Genomic DNA, 24,624 nt, shown 5'->3' on the forward strand with positions numbered 1-24,624 from the left:
GCATTACGGCTGCGCGGAAACTTCTCTCCGCCCACCTAGGGGTGGGACTTGCACTACGGCTGCGCGGAAACATCGCTCCGCCCACCTAGGGGTGGGACTTACACTACGGCTGCCCCCACCCGGGGGTGGGGCTTGTATTACGCATGCGCTCCACCTCGGCGGGAAATTTCCAACTGGTCGTTCGCGCGAAATTTCAAAAAGCTTTCGTCCGGCTGTGGGGACGGTTCACCGGATTCTTGTTTTTAAAAAGAGGAGACTGAAAACCGGGAAAGATTTTTAATTCATGCTTTCGAGCAAATATTTAAGGGGGAAGGTGAAACGTCAGTATATCGATAAATTCCCGGATTTCGGGCGGAAAGGCTCCGCGCGCCGGAGTTTAACCGGGATTTAAAATGTCGGTGGCCGTGCAGCTGCCCGGTTACTCGCCCAGCTTTAAGAAGCCGTCGGAGACGCTGAGGCTGAGGAAGAAGCGGGCCCGCAGCTCTCCGCGGCTCGGCCTCCCCTCGGAGCCACCGTCGCCCGCTGGCAAAGGGGAGCCGAGCCCCCGCGGCAAGCGGCAGAGGAGGGCGAGGAACCCGTTCGCCAACATCGGTAACACCGAGTGCCGGCCGGGGGCTGGAACCGGGATCGGGACCGGCTGGCCTGAGGAGTCCGACAACCCGCTACACCGCTCACTCTCCGCCCGGGAGTGGAGAGCCGCCGCCACCGACAGAACCGAACCGGGGAGTAAACAGGATGCTCAGGTTTGAAATGTCGTCCGAGTTAGAAAGTGTGACATAGCAGTGACTGGGAAAGTGACTGGTGGAGTGACTGTTCCATTAAATATGAAACGTTTAAGTATGTTCCATTGCTCCGGATCTGCAATAATTCAATACTGTGGTCCTTTTGGAAGCAAATTAATTAAACTTATTGCGGCTGCTTTATATAGTTATTCCTAGACTCTTGAGGATCTGCATGGTCCATTTGCTCCATTCTCTCACGCCCACTTCTTTTTTTAAAACAAGTATTACTTTCTGTTCACTGTGAGGGGAGGAGTTTAAATTTATTTAAACTGTTGTAATTTTTTTAACAAGTTTGACAGCGGGGATTGGCCGCGTGCGTTTTGGAGAATAGCTGAGTTGGGGTTTTGCGGAACCCGCAGAGGGCAGTAGTAGCTCATTTAAGTAACTGATCCCGTTTATCGATATTCACACGAGAAAGAAATACAGTAGCATACTTTGCACTTACTGTATAGCAACAGGACGTTAGAGGCAACAGGAGGAAGACCGGCAACATCCGTGAAGAGTTAACACGGAAGCTTAATGAACTTTCCTCCTTTGACTGACTGTGGTGTCAGCTCATACGGTTTTCGACTTCACCGCAAGAGTTGTTGGCGATCACCAGGGCAGTGAAGGAAAAGACACTGTCAGCAGTGGTCGCTTGGCTGAAGATGTGTTCTTGATCACAAACAGCTTTTTATCTCCCGGGTAGAATGATTTCCTGGATCTTGTCCTGTTCTGTGTGTTGCCATTTAATCTCTTCTCGCCGGGAAGAGTGGCAACCAAGATGTGCCTGTAACAAAACTCGTGTTGTTGATTTCTGCACTATCAGCATTTCGAAGCCAAACATCAAGAGGCTAGACATTTCCCTGGGCATGAAGCTTCAAAAGTGTTTGGATTTCTCAGAGCTGGAACAAGCACTCATGGAAGAATCAGATTTCCTGTGTACTCAACATGTGCACTCAGTTGTATTGAGGATAAGTGGGTGACCTTCAGGGGTGTACAGGACACTGCTGTGGAGGTCCTTACACATTGTTTAAAAACAAATAGGTAATCCAGAATCTACTGAAGGCAATGTTGCCTGTGCAGGACAAGTCATCACTCTCCAGGCATCATGGCTACTAAACATCTTGGAAAGCTGCATGACACTTTGAATCAAAAAGCAGATTTGCAGTCAAATGATAGAGGCTGGAAGTAATTTACAAAACTCTGAAACCTGGAGAAAGTGAGGACTGCAGATGCTGAAGATCTGAGTCGAGAGCGTATTACTGGGAAAGCACAGCAGGCCAGACAGCATCGGAGGAGCTGGAGAATCGACATTTCTGGCATAAACCCTTCATCAGGAATGAGGCTTGTGTGGTGGGGCTGAGAGACACATGGGTGGGGTGGGGTAAGATAGCTGAAAAAGCAATGGGTGGATGAACATGAGGAAGAAAGTGATCGGTCAGAGGAGGGAGTGATGGACAAGTCCAGAGGGTGGTGCTGAGTTGGAAGCTTGGGACTGGGATAATATGGGGTGAGGGAAATGAAGTTCTTGAAATCCACATTTACCCCATGTGGTTGCAGGGTCCCAAGGCGGAATATGAGACGTTCTTCCTCCAGGTGTCGTGGTAATGGTTTGGCAGTGGAGGAGGCCCAGGACCTGCATGTCCTTGACTGAGTGGGAGAGAGAATTGAAGTGTTCAGCCACGGGCAGTGGGTAAGGGTGTCCCTGCGATGTTCTCTGAAACAATCCGCAAGAAGGCATCCTGTCTCCCCGATGTAGAGGAGACCACACCGGGTATAACGGATGCAATAGATGACGTTGGTAGAGGTACAGGTAAATTTTTGACAGATGTGAAAAGATCCCTTGGGGCCTTGGACGGAGGTGAGGGGAGTGGTGTGGGCATAGGTGACTTCCTGCGGTGGTAGGAAAAGGGTGTGGGCTGGTGGGGGGTGGTGGACCTAACAAGGGAGTTGCAGAGGGAATGATCTTTCCAGAATGCAGGTAGAGGTGGGGAGGGAAATATATCTTTGGTGGGATCTGTTTGAGGGTGGTGGAGGATAATGCGATGTATGTGGAGGTTGGTGGGGTGGAAGGCGAGGGGAGGGTTCTGTCCTGGTTGCGTTGGGAGGGGTGGGGTTCAAGGGTGGTGGTGTTGAAGTGGAGGAGATGTGCTGGAGGGCATTGTCAACCACATGGGAAGGGAAGTTGCGATCATGGAAGAAGGAGGCCACCTGGGACTTTGAGGTGGAATTGGAAACACTGAAACCTGTCTACTTGGTGTATCATCTAGACATTGAAGACATCATCTTCACTCACCTTTTAAAAAAGCCCACATTCGAGAGAGATGAATACGTTCCGTAAACCAGTCATCCAATTAACCTTCAATGAAGAAGCAGTCAATGGGTTTTTGCTGGTTGATGACCTTCCCACACTATTTAGAAGTGACACTCAAACTGCTGTCCAGAGACAAAGTTGATGCAATCTTAGTTGAGTCAATGCTTAATCAAGAAGATTGCTGAACTCTTGCCATAATGTGAGCACAAGTAACTTTCTTGCCAGGATACAAAGATGCCTTTTTCACCTATGTAAGGGGAAAGAAATTCTCAAATCTTGGGGCAACCATAGTATGATGTTTACAATGAAATCTGACAACTTCAAAGGAAATGCCAAGAACAGGAGATCGACTTCTATTGAACACGTACTGACCTGACCCAGGACTCTAATATTGTCAGCCAAAAGGATCTTTGGAATGTAATGGAGGAATTCAACTGCCTTGAGAAATTTCTCTCTATAGTATTTGATAGTTCCATAATGGCATGTTCTTTGTATGATGGTGACTCTTGTGATCCATTTCAAGTTACTGTTTGAGGTAAGCAGGCTGCATTGTTAGTACCAATCTTCATTTTTCTCACTCCAAGATCCTGCACTCTACTCAGTTCAGCTGTTCTGCTAGATTGGAAATACTTTGTCAGTACCAAAATGTTGGATGATAAAATCAATTATTGCCAAACAAAAGCAAGTTTGGCATTCAACAGACTCTCCTGCTAGCTTTGGAGAAAGCATGAGCTTGTCCCAAAGCAAACATCGAGCTATGAGTGACTCTTGCATCATTTTTCTCTCCACTTGTAACTAAGGAATAATTTTGCCTCCTCAAGGCTGCTAGATGCATTCACATTTTTGATGCTTTAATCTATCTGCAACACAAGGCACCAGCATAAAATCTCTAACAAAGTTTCTTAACAAAATCTTGCCAGATACCTAAATTGCATGCATATCCAAAGCTCAGTTTACTGGATTGGTGATTAGTTTCTGTATACAAAAGGTAGTGTTCTGGAGCCAGCTGAGGATGATAACATGCCAGAGGGCATCCCAAATTCATTTAAAAACCTTCTTTTAAAAAATCTTAAATTGGATCCCACTGCATGAGGTAACATTGAATCATGGAAATATCCCCATAAAGAAATCTCTCTTCCTCTTCAAGGAATCCCAACGTTTATGAAGAACAGAGTCCAGTGTCTTCAGGGCAAGTAAACACCTCGCAAAGCCAGTGGCTTCACACTGACCTTCCATGGATCAACATTTAATCTAAAATCACAAAATGACATCGGTCTAAATAGCAACATTGTTCTTGTTGCTGAACACTTTTTTGTCAAAACGACAATTAATGAATTTGTCATTATGATGGAGATCAAAACGCAACTGAAGAATTGAGGGAACTTTTGATATGTTGCAGTTAAAAGCTTGCAACACCATTGCTGTGTGATATTTTAAAATTTTCCAATTGCATTCCTAAATTTGATTCTACTGGAAGTTCAGACTTCCTTTATTTATCTGAAAAATACCCATGGAGGATTACTTCAATTTACTATGTGAAGTCTACACCCACATATACACAGAAACCAAGTAGTGAGCATTGTGCTAAAAGAGAGCCAATCCAGTATTTTTCAAATGAAGTGAGTTGTACAACCAGGCTGAGTATTATTGCCAAAATTATTCAATCTGCGCACACAACAAATAGTCAGTTAGATGTACTTCACAGGGCAAAAATATAGAGTCAAAAACATTACTTGTGACATACTTATGATACCAGTATTTGTGGAAAATATTTGTTGAAAAAGCCACCTTAGATGTTAGACCAATTAAATTTTCATTTGAAATCTGATTTAAGTGTGAGGACCAAAAAGACTAAGATTATAAGCAACACTTTAGAAGAAACTAAATAAAGATTGAAGTGGTCGGTGTCACACAATAACAAGTAGATATCTACTTAAGGCAAATTTATAGTGCATGTTTGATGTGCAGAAATTAGGATCAAAGTAGCCAGGTGTAATTTCGTGAATCAAGTTCATGTCAGCTGTTAACAAAAATCAAGGTTATAAGTGGGGGAAATCTCAAGGACATTCTGTCCACTTTTCTGAATGCCTCAAACCTGGGCAATAAGTGAAGATTGTGGGGAAAGAAAATTTATGGTCCTTGCAATGAGCGTGCTAAGATAATTGTTGTGAAAAACCCTAAAAAACCGTAAAGACATATTTGAAACCATAAAAGTAAAGATAACTCCTCAGTGACATGTTATGGAGAAAGTATTAGTATTTTGATCAGCTGAAAATCTGCAGAATTCTTCAAATGGATGAAGTGGATAGCAGCAGAAAAAGGGTTGATCTATGTAGTTAGATGACATAGCAAAATGGTTGCAGATCAGCTGCAATGAATGAGAATGGTGTAAGACAATCAAACAACACTGTGTGACAGCAGATCTCCTGGTAAGAATAGACCAATTGTATGTTATCCTAAAGTATACATTAACTCATTTATCACAAATTTTGATATTGTATTCTCTTTTGGCTAAAAAGGTGTCCCCTATAAAACATGAAGATTCTGTGTGGGAAGGTGAAGAATTAATTTCTCAACAGTCAACTCCTGAACTAATTAAGGTTAAGACTTTATTTATCATTTCAATATGCATTGTCTGTTTACTGAAAAGCTCATGGGACAGTATTTGAGTTTTACACGTTGTGGGCCTTAGAGACTTAAGTAGCCTGTAAGAAAATTAGAGAATGCCTTTCAGGAGTATGATGGAATAATCCCACTCGTCTGAAGAAGAGTAGCTCCAACAAACTTAAGCTGACACCATCTGGAACAAAACCGCCCCCTTTATTGATACCATACCACAAGTATTTGGTGTCTCCACCACTGACATGCAATAGCAACAGTGTACACTATCTACAACAGACACAACATTTTCTATGACCACTATCAGGAGAACATGGGCAGCAGATACATGAAAATTCAATAACTTTACCTCTCCCTGATGCATAATTGTTCTCTGTAGGCTAGCCTCTAGCTCAAACTGAGTAAAAGCTGCTGAAGCATCAAGTAAAACCCTAGATCATAATTGTATCAGGAGCTCCAAAATACAGCCGCTTTGACCTATGTCCTGAATTTATATATTAGTAAAACATAAGCACAGAAAAAACTTTACCATATAGAGACTTACCTGTTTGCTCCTTACTCTGTAGTAGAGCAAGAACCAATTTCACTCAGTTACAAGGAATGTACCTCAGTCTCTGCCAGTTTCAACACCTTCACTTTGTCCAGTCCTCTTGGTGATGCTGATTGCCCACCACTCTACCACAAAAAGGAAAGGGCAGCAGATGCAAACCACATTCAATTTTTATCCAAGTCACGTCATCTTAACTTGGATCCACATATCTTTTTTTTTTGTGTGACTGAGTTAAAATTTTGAAACTTTTTCCCTCAGCACTGTGGGAGTAATTATCATTTGGACTACAATTCAAGAAGGCAGCTCCCAGCATCTTCTCAACAGCAATTAGGGATTGACAATAAACACAGGCCCAGCAGCAAAACCAACGTCCTGGGAATGCTTGTGGTCACTTTTAGTCATTTACATTCGTGTCACCGAAGGAGACCATTTGCCCATCAAGTTTGTATCAGCTGTTTGCCCAGCAGTGCAGTCAGTCCCATTCTATCCCTATAGCCAGTGAGATTACTTTCCTTCAAGCACCAAACTAATTTCCTTTTGAGACTGTTTAACTGTTTTCACTTTCAGTATTAATGTGGGTAGTGCATACCAGATCATTCATTTTCTGCATTAAAAATACATTTCCTTCTCATTCCTCACCTTCGTCTTGTGTCCCCTGCCCAGCCTTGAATCTTGTCTCGCCTTGACCTTTTACTATCCACTGAGGAGCCACTTTCCTGGTCTACCATATCCCAAACAGTCATACTCTTGCAAGTGTCAAGAGATGTTCCCTTAATCCTCTTTGCTTTCCTTCTCTCTCCTTTTCACCCCCTCTATTCAACAGGTTCTCTCTGTTGCTGTGCATTCTTCAGAACTTTGCTATTATGTCTGTATTGCCTCTTGAAACAATTTGCATTAGAAACTTTAGCTAAATAGAAAAGTAAAAGTAAACAACTCCAAGATAGTTGATAGCAGTCCATGATCTTGGAGGATTAATGGGAGACTGGCACAGCATGTGTTTATCTAAGTAAACTTACCTTGGTAGCCTTTTTTTTTAAAGAATCTCCACAGTGTGAAAATAGGCCATTCGGTCCGACAGGTCCACACAACCCTCCAAAGAGCATCTGACCCAGACCCATTCCCCTACTCTATCCTGTAACTCTGCATTTTCCATGGCTAATGCACCTAACCTGATGAAGGGATTTTGCCTGAAATGTCGATTTTCCTGCTCCTCGGATGCAGTCTGACCTGTGCCTTTCCAGCACTACTGTAATCTTGACTTTGATCTCCAACATCTGCAGTCCTCACTTTTTGCCAAATGCGCCTAACCTACACATAACCAATCCACCTAACTTGCACAATTTTGGACTTTGGACATTTTGGTCCCTTTTACTAGCTGCAATCTTAAGAAACTCTTTTTCCCCCAGGCTTCCTCCATCGTCTGTGATCCACTTGAAGAAGGAGATGGCTGACAAAGACTGCTTGTTTTCTCCAAGCACTCACTCATCTACTTTTATTGTTGTGGTTCTGTTCGCCGAGCTGGGAATTTGTGTTGCAGACATTTCATCCCCTGTCAAGGTGACATCCTCCGAGCAAAACCAATGTAGTGTACAAAATCCCATGCAAGGACTGCACAAAACACTACATAGGACAAACAGGAAGACAGCTCACAATCCGCATCCATGAACACCAACTAGCCACGAAACGACATGACCAGCTAGCCTTAGTAGCCACACACTCAGATGACAAGCAACATGAGTTCGACTGGGACAACACTACTATTATAGGACAAGCCAAACAGAGAACAGCCAGGGAATTCCTAGAGGCATGGCACTCATCCACAGATGCAATCAATAAGCACATCGACCTGGACCCAATATACCGACCACTGCAGCGGACAGCTGGAACTGACAACTGGAAGCAGCAGATATAAATCACTATAAATGCTGGAGGAAACATCACAGAAGCGCTTCACAGGAGGCTTCCAAGCACTGAGGATGTCACCTAGACATAGGACGAAACGCCTGCAACACAAATTCCCAGCTTGGCGAACAGAACCACAACAACAACAAGCACCCGAGCTACAAATCTTCTCCCAAACTTTGAATGTACTTTTATGTCTAGAGGTTGATAGTTTCCCTATCTCCATTACACCATCTCATCGACACAGAGTGGCACAAAGTTGGTTTTTGTTGTGCCCTTGTGCCAGAGTTTGCTTACTAGCATTAGGAGCAGTATATGGCATTAAGCTTGGGAAGCTCTTGTGGTGCAGTAGTAATGTCCCTACCTCTTAAACCAGGAGGCCCTGGTTCAAAACCCACCTGCTTCAGCGATATGTAATAAAATAAAGTCATAGGGATGTACAGCACAGAAACAGACCCTTCGGTCCAACTCGTCCATGCCGACCAGATATGCCAACCCAATCTAGTCCCACCTGCCAGTACCTGGCCGATATCCCTCCAAACCCTTCCTATTCGTATACTGATCCAAATGCCTTTTAAATGTTGCAATTGTACCAGCCTCTACCACTTCCTCTGGCAGCTCATTCCATACACTTACCACCCTCTGTGTGAAAACTTTGCCCATTCGGTCTCTTTTATATCTTTCCCCTCTCACTCTAAACCTATGCCCTCTTGTTCTAGACTCCCCCCAACCCCAGCGAAAAGACTTTGTGTATTTGCCCTATCCATGCCCCTCATGATTTTGGAAACCTCGAATGTCACCCCTCAACCTCCCATCTCTGTTCTACATTTTTTTTAAAAAGCTGTTAAGTTGAATATGTTTTGTGTTAAGAAATGGGAGGATGTGGTTTTATTTTCATTTTTTATTTGTTCTTGAGTGGTTGACCCTGAGAAATCTGGAGGCCTGTTTACATGGATTATACTGCAGTTTTGTAACAGTACCTGGTCCATTAGAAAATGTACGGGGGAAAAAAACCTGCTGTTGCCTCACAGCAACCATGTCCATGGGTGCATGGAGACTCTTAATTAGATTTCATTCCCTACAGTGTGGAAACAGACCCTTCAGCCCAACAAGTCCACACAGACCTTGCGAAGAGTAACCCACCTGGACCCATTTTTCCCCCTAACTAATGTACCTAACTCTATGGGCAATTTAGCATGACTGGGAGGAAACCGGAGCACCCGGAGGAAACCCACGCAGACACTGGGAGAATGTGCAAACTCCACACATACAGTCGCCCGAAGCTGGAATCGAGCCCGAGTACCTGGCGCTGTGAGGCAGCAGTGCTAACAACTGAGCCACCATACCGCCCCAAATGAGAAGACATGTTGGGAATAGCCAGCCTTGAACTTGGTCTTTCTGGCCCAGAAGACTCTTGGATAGACTTTGATTAGATTAGATTCCGTACAGTGTGGAAACAGGCCCTTTGGCCCAACAAGTCCACACTGACCCTCCGAAGAGTAACCCACCCAGTCTCATTTCCCTCTGACTAATGCACCTAACACTATGGGCAATTTAGCATGCCCAATTCACCTAACCTGCACATCTTTGGTCCCTTTCATTGGGTTACTTTTATGAACAGAACGGCATCTCCCCTATCTACTCTATCCAGCACACTTATGATTTTGAAACTTCTATCGAATCTCCTCTCAGTCACCTCTACAAGGAGAACAGTCCCAACTCCTTCAGTCTATCCTTATAATTGAAGTTTCTCATTCCTGGGGCCATTCTTGTAAATTGCTACTCCAATCCCTCCAGTGCTTTCGCATCTTTCCTATAATGTGGCACTCATGACTGTACACAATACTCCCTATGTGAGGTCTAACACTGTTTGCTTAATTAATTACTGCTAGCTCTTCACTGGAGTTTGGGTATCAACATGAATGTGGCCAGGATAAAGGGATGGTGAAAGTATGATTTCTTTTGTGTTTGTCATGGAAGTGTTCCTGCCTTATTTTTAAGGCAACCAACAATGGTTAGGCCAGCTTTTATTCCAGATAACTTTATTGAATTCAAATTTCACCATCTGCCATGATGAGCTTTGAGCCCATATCTCCACAGCATCGGTCTAGCTTCTGGATTCCCAGTCCAATGACACTATGACTATACCGCTGCCTCCCCTTGGAGAGGTGCAGACTTGGAAACAAATTTGGCACAAACTTGGAAACTCACTGGAGATTCTGTGCCTCTGGATGACACTGTTCATTAAGCCATCTGAACTGCTCCCCATTAAACTGTTGATAACTGTTCAGTGTGATTCTTGATATCCATTGAGAATCTCTGGGATACCTTTTTAAATGAGTAGTATAATGCAATGGATTCTGCTATTACCAAAGCCAACTGCTGCAGCTCAAAAACTTGATCACACCTGTTATACATAGCATGAAGTATTATGTATTAGAAAAAAAAATTAATATCCAAAGTACAAAAGGAGATTGAAAAATGGAGTTTTATATTTCTCACAAGCTTTTATGCAGAGTTTGACTGTAATATGTTTTGTTCATATTTCTTATTTTGTTTTTCCAGAACTTGCAAAGTTCCAATGCATTTTCTGAACACACATCTTTGCCTAAAGAGTTTCCTGCAGATTGGAGTGTCAAGACGTGGGTACTTTTCAAATCTCCTCATCCTTTTACTTGGACAGGTCATCTCAAAGCATCAGAGGAAGCCAAAGGGTTAATACAGCACTGTCGTTCCTCAGTGATTGATTTCCCTCTGCATATAGAGGTATCAAATGAATTGTTTCTAATAAAATTGTCAAACGGTGAAAACTACAATCAAAGGAAATTTGAATTTTAAATTCACTTCATTCTGAATTTAGATTGTGGTAAGACTTGACCCAAATTTCGATTCAAGCTGATGGTGTTGATTTTTCTTTCTACTGCACTTTGTATGTGCAAAGTAATTAATTTATTAACACCAGGCAAAATTAATTTTGATGAATGTGACACACAGAGACCAAGTTCAAGCATTAGTGGTATCTTGTAGGGTGCTTAAAATTTTGAAAGATGTAAAACCTGATGGGTCAGATATTATCACCCAGTAGGATCTGGCAGGGATTCCCAACACTAAATGGAACTAGGAAATGGGTGATGGAAATTTGTCAATTAATGGATAATTGGGCAAGAACTGGAGGGGTTTATGTATGCGTCTACATAAAGTAAGAGTTCATATTTTTATTTCTTTTTCTGCTTTAAGCTGAAATGGAGTTTGGGCTGTTATATAGCTAAAATATCAGGAAAGGTTTTGCAACTTGGAAAATCTAGTGCTGCATATTTTGACTGTGCCAGACATTGTTGCTTTTTGAAGCATTGGGGGAAAGAATTTGATACTGAGCGATGCTAAAAGCAGTGAAGTAAGGAAATTCTGAGAGATGATATAGCTCAGATTGAGCTGAAGAGTGTTGCAGAACAAAGTGCCAAAAGCATTAAAATCTTGTAAATTGAAAGCATCCCTTCCTTTCGTTCTTGCTCTTGTTGTCTCTCGCTCACACCAGTTCCCCACTATCCACTCTGGTTGAAACCTGCTTGGGAAAGCTCCAACTTAAACATAATATCCCTTTCATGATGTCATGCTGAACCTGCTTGATCATGTTATGATTTTCCAAAGGTGCTGCTACCATTCCTTACTTCCAACAATAGATACTAAGTTAATCAGTTTTTGCCTCCCTTTTTTGAATAGAAATGTCATATTGACAGGTTTCTAATCCTTCGGTAATTCTCCAGAATCAAAAGAATTTTGGAAAATTGCAACCAATGCATCCACTATCTCTGTAGCTATTTCATTTAGAATCTTAGAATGCAAGCCATCAGGGCCAGAGGAATTGTTCAGGTGGGAACCAGACAGTTTAAGTACACTCTTCAAAGTTGCTTGGTATGGATTACAAATTTGCAGCTTCTAAAGGAATTGTAGAAAGTAGCAAGGAACTGAGTACTCTCTCAACCATATGGTACACAGCTATAACAATCAAACTGTTGCAATTGACCTTTTGTCTGATGATCAAAATGAGGCCCCAAAATTGGGTACTAAAGTTAAATATTTACCAGAAAGGTCCAGTCAATGGAAATGTGTGAATGTTATAAGTAGAGTGGGAAGGTCACGAGGAAATAGAATAACCCTGGTTGGAAATGCATGATGAAGAGCAAGCGGTTTAGCCCATTGATTGCAGGAGAATGAAGTTTTTTTAACTAGGTAAAGAATAGTTTAAACTTAGACAATGGTTGTAGAAGTGAAGATGACCCAAGAAAGAGTTCAGCCACCAAGAGACATGTTTTCAATGCACATTCATTTATGTGCTTGGGCTAGCTGTCCCCTATCTGACACCTAGAATGACATCAGACTGTTCAAAGGAATCGTATTAATAGGTGAGGAAGATCAATGTTCTAGAAAGTGGTAAAGGCGAGACAGTGAATGGAGCTTAACAATATCTAGGAATATCGTACACAGCAGAAATGCCACCAGCAGCAGAAGTCCGTGTCATCAGATCATATTAGTGGCTGCGACAAATATAGAATACCAGCAAATAAAAGTTGCGAAACAGCAAGTGTTACAAAGCTGAAGCAAATTTGGGGTGTACACCAAGGTGCTAGATAGGGGGCAGGTAACCCTATTGCATAGATGGATATGCGTGGAAAACATATCTCGGTGGGACTTAAAAGGCTGAAGCAAGGCTAATCGCACAAGGTTTGAACAAAAACTGAAGGATCAAGACGTAACTGATGATTTACCTCCCAAGTAACGCAATTTTGAGGAGAGAGATCAGCTCAAAAATAACATGCTTCTTTGCCCTCAAATGCTGAACACAGTGTGAATGATAATTGTTGATCTTTAACTCGGGAAGCTAAAAAAATCAGATCAGTAAAAAGTACCTTGCCAACAGAAACTTCTACTATGCTGTGGCAGAAATATGGAATTTTTCTTAGAAATAATAGAAGACGTTTTAAAAAGGAATTCAATAGTTACGAACAATGAGTATTACATCAATACAGTATGGGTCTGCAAATCCTTGAAAGTGGCAACTCAGGTGAATAAGGTGGTCAAGGAGACATACAGCATGCTTGCCTTCATTGGCCAGGACATCCAATATAAAAGTTGGCAAGTTGTGTTACAGCTGTACAAAACTTTGGTTCGGCCACGTTTTGAATATTGCATTCAGTTCTGGTCACCACAGTACCAGAAGGGCATGGGTGCTTTGGAGAGGGTTCAGAGAAAGTTTACGAGGATGATGCTTTGCCTGGAGGGTTTTAATTATGAGGAGAGGTTGGATAAAGTCTGATTGTCTTCACTGGAAAGATGGAAGTTGAGGGGTGACCTAATAGAGGTTTCTAAATTAAATTAACCACTGGCGAGAAAGGATTTATAGGATCTGTCGTTATGCTGATTTAAATGTGGATGGATGAAAAGAGGTAATAAAATTGCTCTGGATATTCAGAGACTTTTACCCAGCCTGGAAAGTTCATTTACAAGAGGGTGTGCTCCCTACCTAATTGCCCAAGTTGAAATTCAATGGGGCTGACTTCCAGCAGTGTATTGCTTCTTTATAATTTTCCTCCTTTGACTGCCTCATTAAGCTGATTTTTGTTTTTTTTTTAATTTTAATCTATTTTTGCAATCAACCTGTTCAGAGATGTCACTACACACCTCTGAAGCAGGTGGGACTTGACCTGGGTGTCTCAGTTCAGAAGAGCTCCTCTTTAAAGTACAACGAACAAGCACTACCCACCAAGGGCAGGTGAACCCAGCACTTTAGATATTGTAAATAAACTTGTTCAGTGATATTGCTACACACCTCAGGAGCAAATGTCGGTTGACCGTGGGTTTCCTGAGACATTACCAATGTGCCCCAGGAACTTTGTTCTATAAATTATATGGAGAAATAGAGAGAAACACTGGCCCAATGAATGTTAATGATGTAAATAGTACCTAAACATACTGAATCTCCTCCACCACCATATCCAAGCCATGTATATATCTTTGAAATTGGGTTGTGTTTAATTAACTTGATAATTACCTTAGATTTCTTAGCATAATTTAACATTTTCATTTTTATTTATGCCTAGGACCCAAGGTCATGCACAGATTTACGCTGTGCATTCCAGCAGAGTCTTGTGTACTGGCTTCACCCCTCACTGCCATGGCTATCACTTTTTCCTCGAATAGGAGCAGAGCGGAAAATGGCAGGCAAGAACAGTCCATGGTCACAAGATGAGGAACTCCAACAAGTGCTGATGAGTGAATGGTATGGGGTTTTATTTAATTAACTTCAATTGTATAATGCTTAACAATCAAATGATCGAAAATCTATTGGAATGTATTCATGTACAGGTACAAATTGTTCTGAAGCATGGTGACATATTTCATACCTGTTAGAGAACTCTTGCACAGCAAAGGTCTAGGCTGGTTTATATATATTGATTGAATAGCTTTCTCAGTTGTCAAATTCTGAGTCTGTCTCACTTTTGGGACTACCTGCTGTATTTTGTTTTGTCAGCTTGCTTAAGGTCAACATAAAGAGCTCCTCCATTCAGAATCTGAAGATGTTCTCATGTCTTGGTCAAGATTCCACTTTCAGTACCATCCTAGAAACTGTTTTTTGGTCATTTGTGGTTAAAAATTTTGGACAACCTAGCAGTTATATTTTATTGCACCACAGCACTACAAATGTAATGTAAATTAAGCCATCTGTTTCTGCAAAATCACAAATTTTCTTGTCGCACCAAGAAATAAGTAACAACAAAGTTCCGAACCTACAGGCAAAAATTGCATAATCTGATTTTTAACCTATTTATTAATGAACTCTGCACTCATGAATTTCATCATTTGTGGTGGGTCTCGAACAGAGCCCCCTCCGATAAAGAGGAAAAGCTATATTCATTAAAAAGTACTTGACCTTCTTAAATGGCTATGAAAATGCAAATTGAATGGTATGAGCTATTGTGACACAGTGATAGTATCCTGTCTCTGGGTCAGAAATTTTTGTTTCAAATCCCACTTGCACTGAAAATGTGTCTTAACATATTCAAGCAGCTTTATTTAAAATAGCTAAAAGTTGAATGGTATACACTGTCTAAGCTCGCACTTGAATGGTCTCTTGAGAAACTGTATAGGAATCCAATTCCTAGAGAAATCAAAATTTAATTTTGGCAGTGCCTGCTGAATGAACATGATTGAGAGAAAAATAAATTTGATTAGTTTCAGTTGATACTTTTTTCTGTTAAATTTCTCTAGGTCGCTCAGCTTTAGTTCATTATACAATTTACTACGAGCCAAACTTTGCCCCTATTTCTACTTCTGCACCTATCAATTTACAGTGCTGTTCCGGGCACCAGGAGTTGCAGGAAGTGGTGTGCTTACAGCTGTTATTTCACCTACAACAAGAGGTCTCAGAGAAGCTATGAAAAATGAAGGTAAGATCCAATGTATATGTAAAACTGTTGTTTTGAGAAAATCCCTGTTAAAACTTTCTGTCCAGGGTTGTCCCTCATGTTATACAGTGACAAGACATCTGTAGCACAGGAAAAGGCCCTTCAACCCAACAAATCAGCGCTAGCCGAAAACAACCACCCAACTATTCTAATCCCATTTTCCAGCACTTGACCCATATTGCAAGCGCACATCTAAATATTACTTAAATGATATGAAGGTTTCTGCTTCTACCACATTTACAGGCAGAGAGTTGTATGGTCCCACCACCCTCTGGATGGAAAGAAAATCCTCACCACCTCTAAATCACTTCCCCTTATCTTAAATCAATCCCTCAATCAAGAACCAATGATCCCTCCAACAAGTGGAAAAGTTTCCTCTTGTCCACCCTGTCTGTGCCTCTCCATAATTTTAAACATCTCAATCATGTTCACCTTCCCTCCTCACCCCACAACTCACCCCAGTATCCTCTGCACCAAACTGTTCTCATAACTCAAACTCACCAGCCCTAGCGACATCTCATCCCTCCTGGATACAATATTCTAACCAGAGCCTAATCAATGTTGATTCATGCATTCTATTGATACAGATCTGAATGGCTTTCTGAGATGAATTTTTGAATGTTTCCACAGTGTTAATACCTAGAGTTACTTTGAGACTGCTCGTATGATATTCCATTATGTAATGTTTCTCCTCTTTCTGCGCAGTTCACTCAGATAAGTTTATCATCCAATTGACACTTATTGATATTCAAGTTATGAGAATGATTGGTCATTGAAAACACCAACAAAGGCAACAAACATGATCACAATACTGTACTTGATGATGCTGTCTTTACATAGGAATCATATTTTCTTTGCCCTTACTGGAAGATGATAAAAATGGGAAAAAAGAAAAAAGTGAAATTACAGATGTGGGAAAAGACACTCTAGGTCCTGAAACACAGGAAGAAAACTCCGATGTTCTCAAGTAAGTCTACCTTAATGTATATTGATGTGAAAAATGTTATTAGCTCACATCTTGTATATCAGTTGAATTTAAATGTTTTGTCAGTCACATTTCAAAGAAAATTTAGGTTTTAAAATAACACTATTAATAAAATAAGTCCAAATTAATGTATTTTTATGGAATAGATGTAGACCAAGCAAATCATTTGTGATAATTCCAGTATCTTTATTGCAGCTGTTTTTTTTATTGTAGGATTTCCAGCAATTCTGTCACCAAAGCCTCTTACTGAATCAAACCTTCTTGCTAAATAAAGCTACATTAAACCATCCATTTGTAAAACTACGCCCCAGGAATATCAATACAATTTTATTTCAGAGGTCTGGCCTTTAGTTTTGTGTCATTGGATATGAATATCTAAGTGTTTTCTCTCCAGCTGTGCTTCCTTTCTTCCACCACCACACCATTGTCTGTCTCCAATCAGAGTATATTATTTGTTGATGGGATCCTCTTACCATTCTTTAGTTTTCTTTTCCTCCATCAGCATCGTTGTTGCTGCCGCTAAATATTGGGTTTAAAATGAACTGTCATTAACAGTAACCACTTCTCTGAACGTTTTTCCACAAATTAGTCATTCATTTAAAATTCCTTAAATAAAAAACTTGATTCTAACCACTTGCCTCCATCCTGAACCAAAGTGACCCCAAAAACCGAATGTGCTCCTTGTGCATCCAGGATCATCTTCAAATTTCTCATTTCTCATCTTTTTTTTACCTTTTTAATCAGATTTTCTTAATAAAAATCATCGTATTTGCACTCACTTTAAATGTTAAACATGTTTCTTGTATATTTCATAAATAGTAAATGGACATTTCCCAGTGGATTCAAGTATACCAAAGAATGGTGGTGTTTTTTTCTTTTGAAACCAATTACCTTTTAGCTGTAAATCACTGCTGAGATGAGCTTCATATTCCAGGATTATTCAAATTTTAACTATCTGCTGAAGTTGAAATTATTAGCTGAATTTAAATTCCACCAGTTGTCATGATGGAGTTTAAACCCATGCCTCCAGAGCATTTGCCAGGTCTGTCTATTCGTGGTCCAATTGTATTATCACTGTGCTACCACTTCCATTCTGTCCCAGTGGTCAAATAGTTTGTGAGCAATTATCATTCACATGAAAACAAGAGATACAGGCACATCGATAAGCTACATGAAAGGTTGGCACTGTACCCAAACACAGTCTGCAACATGCTTCATCATTCTCTGAAACAAGTTAGCACCTTGTGTGAGGAATCTTAACTTTCATTTTATTTTCTTGCAGGTAGAAAACTGAAACATTTCTACATATCTGCTATGCATCTCATCCTGCTTTTCTTTGAAAAGAAAATCTCCCTAATTTCCTATATTCCCCCACCTATAGTCATCCAAAACCATGATGCTGAAAATTGAACCCAGATACTGTCCGCCAAATAAATCTACCAACAGACTTTTTTTTTTAAATTTTGTTCTAATATTAGAATTCTGAGTGTAATGAATTTTTGATCCATTTGCTAGAAGCCACCTGGAATAAAGGGAGAATGGTCCTACACTGACAAATAGACTCTTAAACTGACCAATCAAAACAATGTGTACAAACTAAAATTGCATACTATCATAGGTTGTTCAGTGATAGTTTTGTTTTACTTAAAAAAAGAAGGTAGAAGTTGGGGAAGCAGACATTCAGAAAAATGAGAAATAGTTAATGGTTTTAGTTGGGATTCTTTATCAAAACAGAAAAGTAGTCCAGATACTGTAGTGTGTAACTATAAATCAATAGTACAATTGTAAACAAATACGATTCATTAATACACCAATATGTTTTAATAAACCGGCACTCAATTGAAAGCTGAAGAAATTTATACTGGATGTAATTAATTTTATAAAGTAAGGAAGCCAATTTTCAACTTTTAAAAAAACTGCAGATGCTGGAGATCTGAAATAAAATCCAAGTGTTGGAGAAACCTAGTGGGTCTGACAGCATGTGTGCAGACAGAAAGATTTCAATATTAGAGTCCACTGACTCCTCAGAATTGTGGTCTTCTCTCCAAGAAAAGTAATTGGGTTCTACATCAAATGATATATTCAAATTTGTATAACTAGGTTAAAGTGGTTATGATACCGTAACATAATTCCATTTTTAAAAAATATTTTGACATTAATGCATCTCTAAAGTCATGAAGGATTAACTGACACATTAATAATATTTTTCTATGTTAATGTAGAGAACCAGCTGGTAGTAGTGATGATGATGATGATGGAGGGATGTCCTGGCTGAAAGAGATGGGAGTGCAGGACAAAATTAAGAAGCCTGATTCTGTATCCATTAAACTGTATCCTTTTTAAACCCTGACTTTGTGTTGAAGAAGAGTTGAAACCCACTTCTGAAAAAGGGTCACTGGAACCCAAAATGTTAACAACTCTGCTTTTTCTCCACAGATGCTGCTCGACCTGCTGGATTTTTCCAGCGATTTTTGTTTTTGTTTCTGACTTCCAGCATTTGCACTGCTTTGATTTTCTTTAGAAACAGACTTTATTAATTTACTGAGGAGAGTTTGTCATAAATTTAAGTTTAACAGGTTTCAAATGTGTTCTGTTTGCAAAAATATTATATGTAACCAAAAAACACTGACAGTAACAATTCTTGAACTAGAAATAAGCTCCTTTTTTTGTGTATCTATGGAATGTAGATGTCATTCAATGTTATCTGTTATTGCCCTTGAACATTATGGTGAGTAGCTTTCTTTCATCACTGCAGTCCATCCACTGATGGGTGGGGATGGGATTTGGATATTGCTAATGCAATTAAATGGGTGGCTCAGTGGTTAGCACTGCGGCCTCACAGTCCAAGGAACCCAGCTTCGTTTCCACCTTCTCACAGCTGCCTGTGTGGAGTTTGCACATTCACCTGTGTCTGTGTGAGTTTCCTCTGGGTGCTCTGGTTTCCTGAGCAGGTTACCGAGTCTACTACTGTTGCAGACAGGCCATTCCATGACCCAACTACTGTGAGTAAAGAAACTATCCCTGATATGTCCTAAATCTATCACCCCTCAATTTAAAGTTATGTACCCCTCGTGTTGGCCTTCACCATCTGAGGAAAAAGTCTCTTACTGTCCACCCTACCTAACCATCTGATTATCTTATACGTCTCAATTAAGTCACCTCTCAACCTTCTTCTCTCCAACGAAAACAGTTCCCTCAGCCTTTCCTCGTAAGACCTTCCTTCCATACCAGGCAACATCCTAGTAAATCTCCTCTGAATCCTTTCTAAAGCTTTAATCCCCCTACCGATACATGCCAACATACCATTATGCCTTCTTAACAACACTGTCAACCTGGGTGGCAACTTTCTGGGATTTATGCACCTGGACACCAAGATCTCTCTTTTCATCCCCACACCAAGAATCTTACCATTAGCCCAGTACTCTGTATTCCTGTTATTTCTTCCGAAGTGAACCACCTCACACTTTCCTAATTAGACTCCATTTGCCACTTCTCAGCTCAGCTCTGCATCTTACCTATGTCCCTCTGTAACCCACAATATCCTTCGGCACTATCCACAACTCTGCCTACCCTAGTGTCATCTATAAATTTACTAACTCATCCTTCTACACCAACATCCAGATCATTTATAAAAATGAGAAACAGCAGTAGCCCAAATCAGATCATTGCGGCACACTACTGGTAACTGAGCTCCATGATGAGTATTTTCCATCAACCACCAGCCTCTGTCTTCTTTCAGCTAGCTAATTTCTGATCAAAACTGCTAGATCAGCTCCAATCCAGAAGCTCCTTATTTTGTTCATTGGCCTACCATGTGGAACCTTATCAAATGCCTTACTGAAGTCCATATACATCACATCAACTGTCTTACCTTCATCCAAGACCTTGGAGTGCAGGTTCATACTCCTTTAAAGTGGAGTCGCAGGTGGATAGGATAGTGAAGGCGGCATTTGGTATGCTTTCCTTTATTGGTCAGAGTATTGAATACAGGAGTTGGGAGGTAATGTTGCGGCTGTGCAGGACATTGGTTAGGCTACTGTTGGTATATTGCGTGCAATTCTGGTCGTCTTCCTATTGGAAAGATGTTGTGAAACTTGAAATGGTTCAGAAAAGATTTACAAGGATGTTGCCAGGGTTGGAGGATTTGAACTACAGGGAGAAGCTGAACAGGCAGGGGCTGTTTTCCCTGGAGCATCGGAGGCTGAGGGGTGATCTTATTGAGGTTCACAAAATTGAGGGGCGTGGATAGGATAAATAGACAAAGTCTTTTCCCTGGGGTGGGGGGAGTCCAGAACTAGAGGGCATAGGTTTAGGGTGAGAGGGGAAAGATATGAAAGAGACCCAAGGATAACCTTTTTCAGCAGGGGGTGATAATACATGGAATGAGCTGCAGAGGAAGTGATGAAGGCTAGTACAATTGCAACATTTAAAAAGCATCTGGATGGGTCTATGAATAGGAAGGGTTTGGAGGGATATGGGTCAGGTCCTAGCAGGTTGGACTAGATTGAGTTGGGATATCTGGTCAGCATAGACGGGTTGGACCGAAGGGACTGTTTCCGTGCTTTACATCTCTATGACCTGTTTTGTCACCTTCTCGAAGGTTAGTGAGGCACATTTCAAAACAGTGTTGACTATCCCTAATCAAATTATTCCATTCCGGATGATTATAAATCTTTTCCAACACCTTACCCACAACCGAAGTAAGGCTCACTGACCTATAATTATCAGAGTTGTCCCGACTCCCCATCTTAAACAAGAGAACAATATTTGCTATCCTCCATTGTCGACAGGAGTAGTGCCAGAAGACTGATGACATAAAGATCGAAGCCAAAGGTTCTGCAATCTTCTCTCTGGCTCCCCCAAGAATCCCAACTGGCGGTGGGATCTCACCTACTTTCAGATCTTCCAAAATTGTTAAAACCTCCTCTTTGTCAACCTCAATCCAATCTAATCTTGTAGCCTGTATCTCCATATTCTCACTAACATAAGTGCTTTCTCGTGTCTTCAGATTCCACATACAACTTTCAATTATCATCTTTGGCCCTAATCTTACTCTAGTCATTCTTTGATTCCTGATATACCTATAGAAGGCCTTGGGGTTTTTCTTGATCCTGTCCACCAACAACTTCTCATGTCCCCTCCTGGCTCCTCTTAATCCTCTCTTTAGATCTTTTCTGGCTAACTTATAACTCTCAAGCCCCCTAACTGAGCCTTCACACCTCATCCTCACATAAGCCTTACTCTTCATCTTGACAAGAGCTTCAACTTCTTTAGTAAACCATGGCTCCCTCTCTCGACAACTACTTCCCTGCCTGATAGTTATATACTTATCAACACTCCGCAGTAGCTGTTCTTTGGATAAGTTTCACATTTCAAGTGTGTCCATCCCCTGCAGTTTCCTTTCCCATCCTATGCATCCTAAATCTTACCTAATTGCATCATAATTGCCTTTCCCCCAGTTACACCTTTTTCCCTGCAGTATATACCTCTCCCAGCTCATTGCTATTGTAAACATAACAGAATTATGGTCACTATTGCCACAGTGCTCACCTACCTCCAAATCTAACAACTGGCCAGGTTCATTCCCCAGTTCAAATCCAATGTGGCATTGCCCCTTGTTGGCCTGTCTACATAGGTCAGAAAACCCTCCACACATTGAACAAAACTGACCCATTTAAACTACTTCCACTATTGTATTCCTAGTCAGTATTGGGGAAGTTCAAGTCCCACATAACAACTATCCTGTTACTCTTTCTCCTATCGAGAATCACCTTTGCTATCCTTCCCTCCTCATACTTAGAACAATTCTGAGGCCTATAGAAAACTCCCAAAAGGGTGACCCCTCATTTTCTGTTTCTAACTTCAGCCCAAACTACCTCTGGATGAGTCCTCAAATGTTATCTCTGCTGCTGTAATACTACCCTTGATTAACAATGCCACACCCTCGCCTCTTTTACCATTTTCTCTGTTCTTGCTGAAATATCTAAATCCCAGAATCTGCAACAACCATTCCTTTTCCACTTCTAGCCATGTCTCTGAAATGGCACAACATCGAAATCCCAGGTACCAACCCATGCTGCAAGTTCACCCACCTCATTCCAGATGGTCCTCTTGCCGAAGTACATACATTTCAAGCCAACATCCTGATTGCCGGTGCCCTGACGTGATCTTGTAAACCTATCCCTGACCTCACTACCCGCAACCTCATGTACACTGGAATTACAATTTAGGAAGCCATTCTCTTGCTGCAATAATTTAAACACCACCGAGCGCATTAGCAAATTTCCTTTCCAGGAAATTGGTATCCCTCTGGGTCAGGTGAAGACCATCCTGTTTGTAGAGGTCCCACCTTCCCCAGAAAGAGCTCCAATTATCCAAGAATCCAAACCCCTCCCTCCCGCACCATCACTGCAGCCACTTGTTCCGCTCCGCGCTCTCCCTGTTCCTCACTTCACTAGCACGTGGCACAGGCAACAAACCAGAAATGATAACTGTTTGTCCTAGCTCTCATCTTCCACCCTAGCTCCCTGAATTTCTCTCTTAGATCGCCACCTTTCTTCCTACCAATGTCATTGGTGCCTATGTGGACCACGACTTGAAGCTGCTCCCCTCTCCCTCAAAGATCCCGAAAACGCAATCAGAGACATCGCAAGCTCTGGCACCTGGGTGGCAACACACCAATCGTGAGTCTCTCTTGCTCCCACAAAAACTCCTATCTATCCCCCTAACTATGGAGTCCCCAATGACTAAAGCTCTGTTCCTCTTTCCCCCTTCCCTTCTGAGCAACAGGGACATACTCTGCGCCAGAGACCTGTGCCCACTGCTTACCCCTGGTAAGTCTCTCACATCCCTGCCCCAACAGTATTCAAAATGGTATACCCGTTGTTGAGGGGAACCACCACAGGATATCCCTGCACTGCCTGTCTGTACCCTTTCCTACCCCTGACGGTAACTCATCTACCTTCTTCACTACCTCCGTATAACTCCTCTCAATAACCCCGTCCTCCTCCTGAATGATCCAAACTTCATCCCACTCCAGTTCTCTACCACTGTCCTCAAGGAGCTGGAGTTGGGTGCTCTTCCCACAAGTGAAGACAGCAGGAACGCTACAGGTGACCCTTATTTCCCACATACTGCAAGAGGAACATTCAACTGCCCTAACCTCCATTCCCGCTATTCTAAATTCCCAAATAGACTGCCGGAAACAAAATCAAATGAAACAAAAAAGAAAATATTTGTCATCTTACCAAAAGACGCACAAACTTTCTTTTTGGTTAAAAGAGGAGGATGAGTGGGAGATACTACCCGAATAGTGTTTTGGGTAAAGCAACTGCCCAAATATGTGACCCTCTGATTGCGTCCAAGACAAACTGGATCTAAAATATATACTCATGTATCCTGACGGGCTCTGCTGCTCCCTGGAGACCTTGTGACCTCTCCAACTGCGTCCAGGAACTGATTCCATGGACCGAGTGACCTGCTTCTACACTGTAAGGATTCTATGATCAATGTCAAAGGAAGGTGGTTAGAATTAGACAATTTTGTTGGAGAGGGTTGCTTGACATTTGTGTAGTATACTTACCATATGCGCTTATTAGCCAAAACCTGAAAGTGGTCTGGGTCTTGCTACATGTGGGAACAGACTCATTTTTGATATGCAGGATTGAGCTAAACACTGCAATTGCCAATCAGTTTTGACCTTGTAGCATGAAGGTTATTGATGAGCAGCTAAAGATCCATGGAACTATGAACGCTGCTATGTGGACCTCCTGTAGCGATGTCCTTGATCTGAGGTGATTGATCTCCAATAGCTACAATTTTCCATTTGTGCTAGGAACGACTCCATCTCAGGAGAGATTCACCCCCTTATTGCCATTCACTCTATCTTCATTTTGGCTCCCTAATGAACCCAGTAAAGGTTTGAGTGAGTAAGAAAGTGGAAGTCGTCTTGAGCTGGCTTGACTGGCTATTTGATCTATTCCTGTTTCTTGTGGCACACGCTAATAGTATGGCCTGAAGTCAACTGA

The 24,624-nt window shown here is 41.5% G+C and overlaps 2 protein-coding genes across 2 annotated transcripts in view; one reads left to right on the forward strand and one right to left on the reverse strand.

Annotated features, from left to right (window-relative positions):
- Positions 1 to 214: 214 nt before the first annotated feature.
- The window catches only part of donson (DNA replication fork stabilization factor DONSON), a 36,078-nt gene continuing 11,668 nt past the window's right edge, over positions 215 to 24,624 (forward strand). The window contains exons 1-7 of the mRNA XM_043701299.2: positions 215 to 743; positions 5,598 to 5,678; positions 10,715 to 10,915; positions 14,248 to 14,426; positions 15,416 to 15,594; positions 16,453 to 16,579; positions 18,820 to 18,927. Of these exons, the coding sequence (XP_043557234.1) occupies positions 393 to 743; positions 5,598 to 5,678; positions 10,715 to 10,915; positions 14,248 to 14,426; positions 15,416 to 15,594; positions 16,453 to 16,579; positions 18,820 to 18,927 (1,226 nt within the window). The 5' untranslated portion in view covers positions 215 to 392. The remainder of the gene's footprint in view (positions 744 to 5,597; positions 5,679 to 10,714; positions 10,916 to 14,247; positions 14,427 to 15,415; positions 15,595 to 16,452; positions 16,580 to 18,819; positions 18,928 to 24,624) is intronic.
- Positions 16,841 to 24,624, reverse strand: part of sona (SON DNA and RNA binding protein a) — a 76,484-nt gene continuing 68,700 nt past the window's right edge. Inside the window, exon 7 of the transcript XR_015758821.1 lies at positions 16,841 to 17,116. The gene's annotated coding sequence lies outside the window, so the exon portion shown is untranslated. The remainder of the gene's footprint in view (positions 17,117 to 24,624) is intronic.

The sequence above is a fragment of the Chiloscyllium plagiosum genome, unplaced genomic scaffold (assembly GCF_037043375.1).
Source record: "Chiloscyllium plagiosum isolate Xiang-an unplaced genomic scaffold, Cpla_swu_hap1 HiC_scaffold_12, whole genome shotgun sequence".
Taxonomy (NCBI): domain Eukaryota; kingdom Metazoa; phylum Chordata; class Chondrichthyes; order Orectolobiformes; family Hemiscylliidae; genus Chiloscyllium; species Chiloscyllium plagiosum.